This window comes from Impatiens glandulifera, chromosome 9, assembly GCF_907164915.1.
Source record: "Impatiens glandulifera chromosome 9, dImpGla2.1, whole genome shotgun sequence".
In the NCBI taxonomy this organism is placed as follows: Eukaryota; Viridiplantae; Streptophyta; class Magnoliopsida; order Ericales; family Balsaminaceae; genus Impatiens; species Impatiens glandulifera.
The window spans coordinates 32,077,997-32,092,770 of record NC_061870.1 but is presented as its reverse complement, the minus strand read 5'-3'; the positions used below and the strand labels follow the sequence as shown (position 1 = coordinate 32,092,770).

The following is a 14,774-nucleotide window of genomic DNA, read 5'->3' as shown; positions in this document are numbered from 1 at the left end:
ATACAAAAGAGACTTCGTTATTATACAAAAGAGGCCCCGTTGTTATACAAAAGGGACGAGGTCTTTTAAGAGCGAAATGACTTTCGTATAACAGCGATGTCACTTTTGTTGTAAGAGTCGCTCTCCAAAAATCGTGCTCCCTATCCTTCCTCGTATTTTTATATGTAAAATTTCAATTTTCTTGAGCTGGTTAGTGTTAACAAATGTTAAAAGCCAAAGAACAAAAAAAAGAAAAATATAAAAATTTCTATGAGAGTCATGTCATGTGAAGCGTTGTCGCCCTATGGATCAAAGTTGCTTGCCGGACAGGAAGGGGGTCCAAGTTGGGACCCCAGTAAATAGCAACTGGCGATTATGGGTAATGCTTCAGCATCAAAATTAAAACAAAAACACAAGAGAAGAAGAAGAAAGACAAGATTTTGGATTAGATTGGGGATTATGATGGATTATACATTTATGATCGCCTCTGATGTCAATAAGTAAACAAGGGTTTTGATTTTTACACAATCCACTCGCACATTTTACATGCAGCAGCTCACGCGAACAGGGGAGACAAAAACAAGACAGTTTCTAATCAACCAAGCGGTGAGACAAATCAGGATACACAAACTTCCGCTCATCTCAATTCTTCCTTTACGAGTTAGGTAAGCTTCAAATTCCCCAAACCCTTGTTTATTTTCCCAAAACAACACCTGCTGAAACTGAAAGTTTATTAACCCGTTTCGGTGCCTTTCTCTCATTTGTTATCTTGTTGTTTATGCTACTTTGATGTTCATTGTTTAGGGAAACTTGTTGATTTAGGTCGATATTTTCAAATTGAGTATCTTTCGGTTGCATCACTTTCTAGAGTTCACCTCTGGTTCTTGTTGATTAAATTGGTATTAGTTGATTGATTAACAGTTTTTGATGGATTGATTGTCATACTACCAACTTGCATGCGTGAATGCTGAACATCTTGGATTGATTGGTATTAGTGGCAAATGGAAATTCCAGTGTTCCATCAATGCTCTATCTTATCTGAAACTATGAACAAGTAATTTTGCACACAGCAGTTAGGCTTCTAGATTCAAGATTATGAATTGGTAGTAGAAATTGAATGGCATGTGTTCTTCATCAAGTGATATGATTTGGAGATTCATTCTATGGCTTCAAAGCAATGGAATATAATTGAGTAGTTGAATCTATATTAGATGTGCTTGACATGACTTTTTGTTTGGTTTTTACTTTTGTTTCTTGTGATTTTGGTATTGATAGTGCATGAGGGTTCACATTAGCTTAATATTTCTATTTCAGATTATTTTTCTAGTTTTGCATGAAAGATTGTTATCAGTATGCAGCAATTGCGTACTTGAAGGCTTGTGCAACCTGACTATGAAAATTTGTTGTTTTTGCTGCTAGGTTGAAGTTTGACGGTTGTGTAATGACATCTTCAGTCCATGATAAATCTGGTACCTTTATGTCTGTTTTATTAGTGATTTGGTTCTATTTTGGTTTGCAAGTAGATCACATGGTTTGTTTCTTTTGAATGCCTATCAGCAAAAAGAGTTTACTTTGTTTTCCTTTGAGATGTACTGCAGATTTCCGTTAATTTACTAAGTCATTAAAGGCTGCATGCATTCTATTTTATGCTTTCGTGGAAGTCAAGAATTGGGATGTTCATTTGATGTTGCGGTTTTCTTGACTGTGTTTCTCATTTCGTTTGTACTTGTTTGGCAACAGTTGAGGTTGAGGGCTTCTTTGTGTGTATTTTATCCATTTCCTTGGTCTCATTGTAAAATCTGAAATCATGAGCATCCTTGGTTGTTGTTGTACTCATTGATGCAATCTTATGTTTTCTGCAGGTATTAGTGAAAATTTTCTTCCAAGGATGTTCATTTCTCAAATTGTCATTTTATTTTCCGAGTTCTTATATTGTTTGTATTTGAGATCAATTAGAGACCCCTTTTGGCTCTGCAATTCTCTTATTTATTGCTAGTACTTTCTCCAAACTGCCACTTTGGTTATGGTAGTTTATCATTTAGATTACATTTTGCAATCAAAATCAGCCTATTATAGACTTGGCTGCATTGTTGTTCTGTAAGAATCATCAGGCTTTTAGATTTCTTATCTAACCCACCTGGATATTTACACAAAGGTTTTACCCAGGTTCAGAGAGCGACGAGGAGAAACCTTTAGAAGATCAGCATCAATCTTTATCCCCCGTGGTTGGGAATGGGATTTCTCATCCTGGCGCAACTCCAAACATTCCGTTTGGCACCTCACAGATTGGAGCCGGAAATGCAACGGTATTTGATATGATTGATAAAACTGAATGGTGTGGAATGACAAATTTCTCTAATTAATAATCTAGGCTGATCTGATAATTGGTTTTAGGGTCATTCAACGTACCCATACCCAGATCCTTATTACAGAAGCATCTTTGCTCCATACGACGGACATCCTTATCCTTCTCAACCATATCCTGCACAGCCAATGGTATGTGTTTTGTCTTTCGCGACACTAATTATCATATAAGAAAATTTAAGGGTGAGTTTGATAAAACTGAAAATTAAGTGTTGAATTTGCAAAGTGTATAAAAATAAATATTCAATGAACCAAATGAAAATATTTGAATTTTTAAGTACTTGATATCGATGTTGGTTTGATAAAATGGTGAACTGATGTCGGAAAGGTAGTTAAATACTATTTTACCGTTATAGGAGAATAATTTGATTAATTGTCGTGGGTTAAAGTTGTTTTTTGTATGCTTTAACTATGTAAAGGAGTTAAGTTATTCACAGTAAGAAAATCTAGCCTAATTGGAACTGAATTTGAATAATCAATTGATTTAAATAACAAATATGAAAGGAACTTAATTAAAATAAACACTTAGTTATTTACGTTAAGTGATTAGCTTTCTTATCAGAATAGCCTAAATTGGATTGTTACAGGTCCACCTCCAATTGATGGGAATCCAACAAGCTGGCGTTCCTCTGCCGTCAGATGCTGTTGAGGAGCCGGTGTTTGTGAATGCAAAACAGTATCATGGGATACTAAGGCGAAGGCACTCTCGTGCAAAGGCTGAATTGGAGAACAAAATGCTCAAATCTAGGAAGGTATACATGATTATTTTAAAAATGCTGTAATTTTCTCATGTAAAACCGATTTTGCCGATCTTCATAGAGGAAAGATTTGATTATGCAGCCATACTTGCATGAATCTCGACATCAGCACGCACTGAGGAGAGAAAGAGGATGCGGAGGACGTTTTCTTAATAAAAAGAATACGGAAGGACAGGAGAAGAAAGATGTATCTTCTGATGGGGACAAACCACCACAACAGGGTAGCATAAACCTGAACAAGAACAACGACGAACCTGCATCTTGATCACAGTTTACGTGACATAATGACTATAATGAGAATGAGATAAGACAAAGCAACCCCATAAATGTTTGGTTTGTAGGTTAGTAGTTTGATCTAAACTCTACATGTGAAGAATGCGAATATGTTCTAATTAGGCCTTTGAAAATGCTAGAATCAGGATTTTAAGTGTTTTGTTGCTGCTGCTGTTATTAGTATGCTGTTTAAAATGACTTGCAATAGTTTGTTTGTTTGTTTGTTTGTTTTTTTCTTACTTACTTACTTTTACGAATATCGATGGTTTTCTTGTCGCCTTAGGTAGATGTGGAAGGTGTTTATATTTTGTATGGGGGAAATAACAAGATGAACATGTTGGTGTTGGTGGTGTTGTCATGCTTAGATTTTAGGTTGGAAATAAAGGTAATTTAGCTTTTGCATGGTTGAAGCACGCCTGTCTAAGAATCTTGTGTGTGACTAATCAATTTAAAATGACAGAATTATAACAGTTATCATGGGGCTCTCCCTATATCTATCTATTTATCTATGCTTAGGAAATGTGTGTGAAAATATGATCATGATGATGTGTTTTTTCTTGATTGGTATTATTAGTGGTGTTTGATTTGTATGTGGCTGCTTTTGGAGACTTTGGGTTGGTGTGAATGTTGCTTTTGTCTGCATCTTATTTTCTTGCCTATATTTGGATATATATATTATCTATGCCCCCCTCCCTTACCTTTTACTATTATTATTATTAATCCAAAACCAAACCATATATTATAAAAAACACAACTCTTGAGTTGATTTGCTCAATTTTAGTTGGTCTCTGAATTAAAATAGATAGTTAAAGAAAAAAAGTTATAATATATCATAAAGATTTTACCTAAAATACCCAGTTTTAATTATCCAGTGGCTTGGTTAAGAGATCAAAGATTCATGTTCAAAGGTTAAAGAGTCTTATTCATGCTAATTGAATTTTATTTTGAAAAAGAACAATGTCAATTGAATTGTTTTTTTTTTAAAGAACCATGCCAATTGAAATAACAATGAATTTAAATGATTTTGGTTATGAATGTATATATGCCATTTGAAAGTAATGCTTAAAATTGCAAGTTATGATGATCATGAAGAAGAAGAAAAAATTAATAAATGGGTCGTCATCAGTTGTTGACCATTGTCAAATGATTCAGAGATCATATATATTTAAATTTATTAGTGTTTTATTCAAACACATGTTCAATAACTCATGCATGATAATATCCCAATTATGTATTTTTATTCAACAATGTCACACTTAGCTTATTTAATTTCCTTCATTCCTTTCATATAATTATGTTATAATCACTATAAGTTTCTCTCCTTGAATCATTTCATATTGACAAACTAAGGTTTACTTAACTTTTTTTCATCCAATTTTTAAACGTGCACATTTTCTTCTCTATTTGCAAGACTACTACTTAAATTTTAATATATATAAAATAAATAATGAAGTAAGAAATTCGCTAAACCAGCCAAATTTAAGCGTGTTTCATGATTTTTTGTGTTAGTTGAATAATGAAATACCTTTATTCCTTTCAAATAAAAAGGAAAAATTTTCTTCACCAAATAAATTTGAAATGACACATATTAATATTGTGTATAGAGTAGTAGTTGGTTAATTAATTGAACAAACAAGCACTGAGTGCTGTCAATATATATGTACAATTAATTAATATAATAAATGAATTTGGTGTATGATCATCATGTGACAGTGATTAATTAACTGGATGCCCTAAGATATATATTGATGGCCTTAGAATAAATAATTAATTGATTGAAACAGTCCAAACATATTAAGGGCATGAAATATTTGCCTTGCTTTTTCACTGCTTTTTATGAGACCATTCTTTAATGTCACTCCTAATCATGCCTTAGCTAGCCCCCTTCTCCCCAATCTATTTTAATTAATTAATTTATTTGTTTATAGCCTAAGTATATTATATACTCATTAATGACCTAGCTAGGGTATACTCTGTGTCATATAACTTAATTAGATTTTTTGTCCATATAATTAATTAACCCTTTCAGGGTTGGATTGAACTGGACCCCCATGCCATGCATTTAATTAATTAAAACCTAAGTCATTTAATTATAAATAAACACGCATGTATATATAATATATATATATATTATTATGTATGTATATATAGAGAGAGAAAGAGAGAGTTGTAGTGAAAGAGAAGCAAAGGCATTCATCCATCCAGCTCTAGACACGAAGAAGCGTGCTTTGGTGGGTCTTTTTTTGTTTTTGTTTTTATTATTAATCGAAATCTTAAATAAACTATTTATTTTTTATTTTTTAAACAGCTGTGTGACTCATCCGATTAAGATTCTTTATTATCAATCTTTTTATTATTATATATATAATATATTGATTCTATTGGTGGCTTTATTGAGGTTTATCCCCTTAATATTTGTTTTTTTCTTTATAGAGGTGTTTGCAATCAGGTGTTTATATAAATCATTAATGATTTAATTTTACTTTTTAGAGAAAGGACATAATTATGACATTAATCTAGTGAAAAATCTTATTTGCTAAGACAAAAAAAAAAAAAAAACTTTTTCCAAAATTAAAATGTTTGAAAGAAAAGTTAATAATTTTTTTAACTTATTAATTATAAAAAAAATATTTAGTTTTTTTACATATAAATATTTTATTTAATTCAATTACAGATTTTTTTTATCAAATAAAAATAAAATTACTTTTACATTTTATTTTACTAATTTTCAAAAGTAAAATTGCATTCTACTTAAATAACTCAATATAACAAGATATCATTTTACTCAATTTCACATTAATCGCATCCCTACTCAATTTATCAATAAAATGCTAAAATATAATATATAAAAAAAATAAATTTATTTTATTATTATATATTAATATATATTTCTTATGCATTTTTCACATACTCACAAAACCCACCAATCATTACTTTTTAAATAATCCAGGTTATTTGAATAAATGAATCCGAACCAGCTGTAACAGTATTAATGAGACACGCTTTTATTAAAGTCGTTTTAAATGATAATCAAAGCTCATAAATTTTTTAACTTTTTTTTTTATAAAGAAGTTGATTTTTGTTAGTTGAACTATCTTAGTGTGTTATATTATTATTTAATATGATTATGAATTTATGTTAGAAAATGTTTTTATCTGTTAAAAATAAATTAAGGAGGTAACAAATTAAGTAAGGGGAACACCATGAAAATGAAATATGAGCAGCCATTAGCCATGCATAGACATTTTTGGCGCATGGCAAAAATGGGGTCGACACTCTTCTCTCCACCCAATTAGTTTTCTCTCTCACACACACAAATACACATAGTAGCAGCTATAGATAGCGGGGAGTGAGTTGGTGAGTGGTGGTGGGGGCAATGGTATGGGCGGGGTGCATATACTTAACTATTAAATTAGTAATTCTTAATATAAGATATATAGAGGATGAAATATTAAAGGAATAACATGTTTGAATAAAAAAGAAATAGTACTATTATATGGGTTTGCATTGAAATTGAAATTAGATCGATCATGATTCATGATTCATGAAGAGAAGGAAGGAAGGAAGTATATATACTATTTATATAGATTAATAATGTATTATGCTTTAGGAATAAAACAAACCCTTTTTTTATATATGATAAATGTCAACCCTAGTGAAAGTAATGCAAAAGTCAATAGCTATAGCTTTTCTCACCCAATATCTTTCTCTTTCTTTTTCTTTTCTTTTCTTTTGAGTGAAGTAAAGGGATGGTGCAATATGGTGGGAAACACTCTCAATATTTTGTCAAAAGGAGAACCATCTTATGTTTATATGCTCTACCTATGTCTTGGTTGGTCCATTCATCTTTTTCAAAACATTTTTATTTATATATATATATACACATTTTTTCATAACTTAATTTAATCCATCATCTGCTTCTCATTATTACAAACTACCTATATATGTTGTATTAATTAACTATTGCTTAACTTATAATCAATGTACAATACATCTATATGTATGGCTCAAAAGATTATTATTATTATTTTTTATTACCTTCCTTGTTTTTTCAGCTATTTTGTTTATATATATTATATTATATAAGCACATACCTTTCTCTAAATCAAATATTCTTAATAAAAATATATATTATGTTATTTGGGTTTTAGTTTGTTGATTACTAAACTTTTTATATTTAAAATTTAAATTTTATAAAATAAAATTATTTTAATTGATTAAATAAATACAAAATAAAGAAAATGTGATAATTGATTTCTTTTGTAGAAATCATAAAGACATGAACTCCAATCTAGCTCCACCGTCCTGCAAAAAAAATGTAAATTTAAAAGAAATAAGCAAAAATACATTGGTTCAATTAGAATATGTTATTAATCAAAAGCAAAATATTTGTGTTATTAATACGTACCTGAAAAAACTTAATCATTCTTGCATTAATTGTAATTTTAAAGCCTATCATTATTTTCTTTAATTAATGACCTTGAGACATTAAATTCATGTGTTTACCTCTAAACTATACGAGTCTAGCTATAATTGATTGATGTAGAATACTAAAAGTCTGTATTGGATATATGATCAAATTTCAGAATTATTGTTAACCTTACTTAAAATTTGATGAAGTGATTTTATTTTCTTTTGAGTGTAATTATAATATTCTCGTTATCGAGATTCATGATTATCACTTGGATGCTCCGTCAATTTATGTTACTTTTTTTAGTTGGGACGTGAACAAATATTTGAATCATTAATGTGGTTTCGTCTATCTATATTTTTTTTTAATTAATCTTATTATGATATTTTAGTATATAAATATTGTGCATATGTAACTGTAATGATATTTTCTAGATCTGTTGGTGTGATGTTTATTTTAATTTTAATAAAATATTTTATTTTGAAAATAAATTTCATAAATGAACAAGTGATTGTTTTTTATAAAAAGTAAAAAATAAAACTTAGCTAATTATAACTTGATGTTTATAAGACAATTATGAATAGTGAAGTAAGATCATGTGTATCACATGTACCCAATTGACCTATTTTACTAATCAATGATGCTATGTTTATCTGTTTGCGATAGTTTTTCAAATAATATTTTTTATTTATTAAGATTATAAGATATTAAAGTCATAACGTTACACGTTTTTAACAAAATTCGAGACTTTGGATAAAAAACAAACTTTAAGAAGTATATTTTTATAAGAAATTTAAAATAAATAGAATGAGTTGAATTGCGAATGAAAATTAAAAAAAATCTAATGTACTTTTATTATATTATAAGATATGATAAAAGAATAACATGGTTTATAATAATGTGAAAGCCTTGACAATTAATATATGATAAAATTTAATTAATAATTGGCATAGCTAGCTAATATGGGCATGACTTCTTTTTTTTTTTATTGTTGGTGTTGCAGCACCATTATCTTGTTGGTGGTGGTCTTATAAATATTTGAAAAAAATTATTATTATTATTATTAATTATTAAGCATTCATAGGTTATATAGAGGACTGTGAGCCTTTGACTGCCCAATGATGTAAATGGAGTAAGTAGCCTCTTCTTCAAGTTTGACATTCAAAATCTTAATATATATCATCTTCCACTAATTCATTATATTCTCCATTACAATAGTAAATACCACTTTCATTTGGAAACCATTTTTTTTTAATAATAATTACTTATTTTATCTGTAAAATAATATCTTATGCAATTTATTTAAATAAAATTCCATTTTAATAACCCAACTCCAAATTCATGATTTCAATATATTATATGTTGATAAATCTATTAAAAGAGAAAAAACAAGTAAAACAAATAAATCTTTTAAAAACAAATCAATCCAAGAGCTTGAGCTTTTTGTTTCTTTTATTATAAAAAATATATCTATTAAATTTTTTATTTATTTTCAATCAAAACACTAATCAACCAATTAAAATTAAAATAACCTTTTTTTTACTTTTTATAAATACCATGTTTTTCATTTTTTTTTAAACCACAATCAATTTTTCAAATAACCTAACATCAAACAATCTTGTCACATAACTTTTGTTTTATTTTTCCTTTAAAGAAAACTTAAACTATATGTATAAGAACTTGTTTATATTTAATTATCGAGATAAAATTCAGTTTTTATTTTAAAACTCAAACATTATATCAATAATTTTATCAATTTAATTATCAAAACTATCCTATAATTTTATCCTGTCTAAACCATCTTTTTCTCACATAAATCATATCATCTAAACTCAAAAAGTATTTTTTTTTTTAATTTTTACAAAACAAGAGTTTTTAAAAAAATACACTAGTAAAACTCAAAAAAACCCTTTTCTCACCCCCAAGCGCTAAGAGTTCTTGCCTAAAATCCAAACATCTAAATGTTCAAATTCATACTAAAAAACCAGATTTAGCTTATAATAATTATTTTTAAAAATGCCAACTAAAAACAAAAAGTAAAAAAAGAAAGAAAAGAAGATAGAAGGGGGTGTGGGGTTACATAGATAGATGAGGAATTAGGGATTGTCACTTTCTGGCCGTGCTCTCACGCCTCTCTACATTATCACACACTGTTCATACATACATACACATACATACATATCTCCTCGTCTTCTATACACAATATCATCATCATCATCGTATTAGAGAGAGAAAAAAAAAAGAAAAGATAGAAGCTCAGCTGCTGCGGGTACCTTTTCTTTATCCCTAGGGAGAAAGAAAGGAGTACAGACAGACAGAGAGACAGCAGACACAGAGAGCCAAGAGAGAGAAACAAGAGAGGTTCCTTCCAGCCAGCCAGCCAACCTATCCCATTTCTCTTGTACCAGAACCCCCCTCCCTCTCTGCCATCCTCTTTAATTCTTTTACAGATTTGTTTTTTCTCTCTATATATTTTATTTACCCCTTCTTCTTTTCTTTCTTGTCTTCTTTATTTCTCTTTCCTTCTTCTTCTTTCTTCAATCTCTCTCTCTCTCCTTCTTTCAAGATCCTCGAGATTGGCGTCTTTAGATAAAAACCAGCAACCCCTCTTTCAAACCACTCTCAATTTACCATCTTCCCAATTCTCTCTCTACAAACACGACCAACAATTTGATGAGTGAGAATGGAGGCTCTCTTGCTGGAGAGGGCCTGAACTACATTTCAGAGTTGGAACAACATTAGTTGTTTATTATTAATCTTTCTTCTGTTTTGTTCTTTCTTGGATTTTCCATCCCCTGTTTTTGTTCTTTGTTTATGGCACTTATGATTCACAACGACGATTTGGACAAGCAAATGGATACGAGTAAATACGTGAGATATACACCTGAACAAGTTGAGGCCTTGGAGAGGGTTTATACTGAATGCCCGAAACCAAGTTCCTTAAGAAGGCAACAACTTGTTAGGGAGTGTCCTATTCTCTCTAATATTGAGCCTAAACAGATCAAAGTTTGGTTTCAGAATCGAAGGTCTATTTTCTATGCATCTCTTTAAAATCATTTATTCGTGCTCATAAATGTCCGTTTCAAGAATCTTGTGTATCTAGCTTACATTTATTTGAATATTAAAAGTTGCATTTTTCATCTTTTTTCTTTCTTTCCCTTTTCAATGCTCGGTCTTTGTATTTCCGTTACTTGTTTTCTGCCTAAAAGACTGGCTTTTTCAAGATCTACACGTGGTCTGAATCCAAACACGGGTTTCATTTTTTAGTTTGTTGATGTCTTCTCAAAGATTGTTAATGTCTGACCTTTTTTTTATTTATTATTATTGTTCTGTAGATGTCGAGAGAAGCAGAGGAAGGAAGCTTCTCGTCTTCAGACTGTGAATAGGAAGCTGAGTGCCATGAATAAACTTCTAATGGAAGAGAATGACCGTTTGCAGAAGCAGGTCTCTCATCTTGTCTACGAGAATGGCTACATGCGGCAGCAGCTGCACACTGTAAGCCGCCGTTTCCCCGATTCATTCTTGTCGCTATTTCGTTCTGATTTCATCGCATGAATCAAATTTCTTCTTCAAATATAATACAGGTGCCAGCCACGACGACAGATACCAGCTGTGAATCTGCAGTCATGAGTGGTCAACCCCAACAGCAAAACCCAACACCTCAGCATCTTCAAAAAGATGCTAACAACCCAGCTGGGTAATTTTATTTAACCTTCGCCCTTTTTCTTGTTCTCTATATTCATGTCGTATAACATGTTTATTTCTTTGTAAACTATATCTCAGTCTTCTCGCAATAGCTGAGGAGGCCCTGGCAGAGTTCCTTTCAAAGGCTACCGGAACTGCTGTCGACTGGGTGCAGATGATTGGGATGAAGGTATTTATTTATATAGATTAAAAATTTATAGATTCTATCTTAAATTTTATTAATCCCCTCAAAAGTTTTGATGTATTGTCTAATGTTTTTGCAGCCTGGTCCGGATTCTATTGGCATCGTCGCTGTCTCTCGCAACTCCAGCGGTGTAGCGGCACGAGCCTGCGGTCTAGTGAGCCTTGAGCCCACTAAGGTATTTACACACTTCACTACTTCATTGTTCAAACCCATTAAACATTGCTTCATTTTAATAAATTAACTCAATGTTTCTATCTTAAGGTCGCCGAAATTCTGAAAGATCGTCTCTCTTGGTATCGAGATTGTCGCAGTGTTGATGTATTGAGCATTCTCCCTACTGGAAATGGAGGGACAATAGAACTCGTCTATATGCAGGTTTGTTTGTTGTATTCTGTTAAATCAAGTTTTGTTTTAGATTCATTCAATTCATCCTCTGTTTTTTCATTTCAGACTTATGCACCTACAACACTAGCAGCAGCTCGTGACTATTGGACGCTGAGATATACTACTACTTTGGAAGACGGTTCTCTTGTGGTAAATTCTCGGTTTAACAGATTATAAGAATTTGGAACTCTGAAAGATTCAATCTTTAATATCCTATCATTTTTTTGCTGCAGGTTTGTGAGAGATCTTTAACATCAACAACTGGAGGTCCAACTGGTCCTCCCACAACTTGTTTCGTCCGAGCCGATATGCTTCCAAGTGGTTATCTGATTCGCCCATGTGAAGGCGGTAGTTCCATTGTCCACATTGTTGATCATATTGATTTGGATGTAAGATTATGATGAGTTTTTCTTTAAAATATTACCTGTGAGACTAACGGCAACTAATTGTAATTCTTACAAACTCTTGTTCATAGGCTTGGAGTGTACCTGAAGTTCTAAGGCCACTGTATGAATCATCCAAAATTCTTGCACAGAAAGTGACAATGGCTGTAAGTAATTTCAAAGAAATCCCAATTTTATGAGCTGTTCTTTACTTTATGTTTTCTATGTGTGCAGGCTTTGCGACACATAAGGCAAATTGCTCAGGAAACTAGCGGGGAAATTCAGTATGGAGGAGGAAGACAACCGGCAGTTTTAAGGACTTTCAGTCAACGTCTTTGCAGGGGCTTTAATGATGCTATTAATGGATTTACAGACGATGGTTGGTCTATAATGGGAAGTGATGGAGTAGAAGATGTTACCATTGCCATAAACTCTACTCCAAACAAATCATGGGGTTCTGATTACAATACTTTATCGATGCTTCCAAGCTTTGGAGGTGTTTTATGTGCGAAAGCATCGATGCTTCTTCAGAATGTTCCTCCGGCCTTGCTTATCCGTTTCTTAAGGGAGCATCGAGCTGAGTGGGCTGATTATGGGGTTGATGCTTATTCGGCTGCTTGTCTTAAATCCAGTCCTTATGCTGTTCCTTGTGCTAGACCTGGTGGCTTTCCTAGTTCTCAGGTTATCTTGCCTCTGGCACACACTGTCGAACATGAAGAGGTAAATTTTGTGATTTTCGTTTATGAAATTATCTTAGATTCTAATCATGGTTCTGGTTTAGTTTCTGGAGGTTGTTCGGCTTGAAGGACATGCGTTTTCACCCGATGAAGTTGCTTTATCCCGAGATATGTACTTACTACAGGTTGGTCTTCTTATTTGTTTTGAATTCTGATTTATTTTGATTAGTATTTTGTATTTTATGATCTGTTGTTTGTGATACAGTTGTGCAGTGGAGTGGATGAAAATGCGGTTGGTGCATGTGCTCAGCTTGTGTTTGCTCCAATTGACGAATCTTTTGCAGATGATGCCATGTTGCTTCCATCTGGATTTCGTGTTATTCCTTTAGATCCTAAATCAGTTGAGTGATAATCCATGTTGATTTATTTAATATGGTTTGATCATATTTCTGTTACTAAATCTGAATTTTCTTATAATCTAGGATGGTACTAATGCTGCAACCAGTCGCACTTTGGATTTGGCGTCTACACTTGAAGTTGGTTCTGGCATGGCACGTCGTGCAAGTGAGACTGATCCAAATAGCTACAATCTTAGATCGGTTCTTACGATTGCATTCCAGTTTTCTTTTGAGAATCATTTAAGGGACAATGTTGCTGCGATGGCTCGTCAATATGTTCGTACTGTTGTGGGATCTGTCCAGAGAGTTGCCATGGCGATTGCCCCATCTCGTTTAAGTTCTCAAATTGCTCCTCCGAAAGCATTGCCCGGTTCTCCCGAAGCTTTGACATTGGCTCGCTGGATTGCTAGAAGTTACAGGTATATTGATTAAACCAATATTATTTTATGCATGCGTGGCTTACATTTTCTCTTATCTAATGAATCATTTGTTATTTTAGGGTTCAAACAGGAAGTGAGCTTTTAAATGCTGACCCTAATGCTGGTGATGTTATCTTGAAGCAACTTTGGCAGCATTCTGATGCTATAATGTGTTGCTCTGTGAGGCTAAACGTAAGTTCTGGTTCTATTTTAATTGGTTTCAACGATGAACAAATATTTCAATTTTTACATGCACATTGCAGGCTTCGGCGGTGTTTACTTTTTCTAACCAGGCTGGACTGGACATGCTGGAAACTACACTTGTTTCGCTTCAAGATATCATGTTGGATAAGGTTCTTGATGAAGCTGGAAGGAAGATTCTCCTATCTGAATTCTCGAAAATCATGCAACAGGTTAGAAAATCAAATTTTGTTACATATTTTTCTCCGAAACTAAAATTGACATGTTAAATTTTAATTTCAGGGATATGCTTATCTGCCCGCGGGTATTTGCGTGTCTAGCATGGGCAGGCCGATTTCATACGATCAAGCGATTGCATGGAAGGTTCTCAACGATGATGATGTTAACCACTGCTTGGCTTTCATGTTCATGAACTGGTCTTTTGTGTAATCTTAGTATTAATTAATATTATGATAACATTATGAAGTTAGGATATCATCATCTTAAATTATGTTATTTATTATTAACCACTGCTTTTTGAATTTTGTAAGAACTTGTGGGATCATACTTTTCACCCTTCCATTGTTTGGTTTAGGGTTGGTTATTATATCTAAAGTTCCCTTTTATTTATTTAATGACAAAACGGATCTATTTCTATA

The 14,774-nt window shown here is 32.1% G+C and overlaps 2 protein-coding genes across 5 annotated transcripts; both read left to right on the top strand.

Moving 5' to 3' along the window:
- The first annotated feature begins 267 nt into the window (after window positions 1–267).
- On the top strand, window positions 268–3,784 carry LOC124916607 (nuclear transcription factor Y subunit A-7-like). Of its 4 annotated transcripts, none has more exons than XM_047457343.1 (6): window positions 268–644; window positions 1,399–1,448; window positions 2,152–2,285; window positions 2,374–2,475; window positions 2,931–3,095; window positions 3,184–3,784. In XM_047457343.1, the coding sequence occupies exons 1-6, from the start codon at window positions 526–528 to the stop codon at window positions 3,364–3,366; spliced, it is 753 nt and encodes a 250-aa protein (XP_047313299.1). In that variant the 5' UTR covers window positions 268–525; the 3' UTR covers window positions 3,367–3,784. The 4 variants fall into 4 exon arrangements, with proteins under 4 accessions (XP_047313299.1, XP_047313298.1, XP_047313301.1 ...); XM_047457342.1 differs by having other exon boundaries at window positions 269–644; window positions 2,146–2,285; XM_047457345.1 differs by having other exon boundaries at window positions 518–640.
- Window positions 3,785–10,218: 6,434 nt separating this feature from the next.
- LOC124914500 (homeobox-leucine zipper protein ATHB-14-like) lies at window positions 10,219–14,774 on the top strand. The gene is made up of 16 exons (XM_047455061.1): window positions 10,219–10,811; window positions 11,121–11,280; window positions 11,370–11,482; window positions 11,569–11,659; window positions 11,754–11,849; window positions 11,936–12,049; window positions 12,125–12,208; window positions 12,292–12,447; window positions 12,534–12,608; window positions 12,676–13,161; window positions 13,223–13,303; window positions 13,384–13,518; window positions 13,601–13,935; window positions 14,016–14,127; window positions 14,199–14,348; window positions 14,419–14,774. Exons 1-16 carry the CDS (start codon window positions 10,600–10,602, stop codon window positions 14,563–14,565), a joined length of 2,547 nt encoding a protein of 848 aa, XP_047311017.1. The 5' UTR covers window positions 10,219–10,599; the 3' UTR covers window positions 14,566–14,774.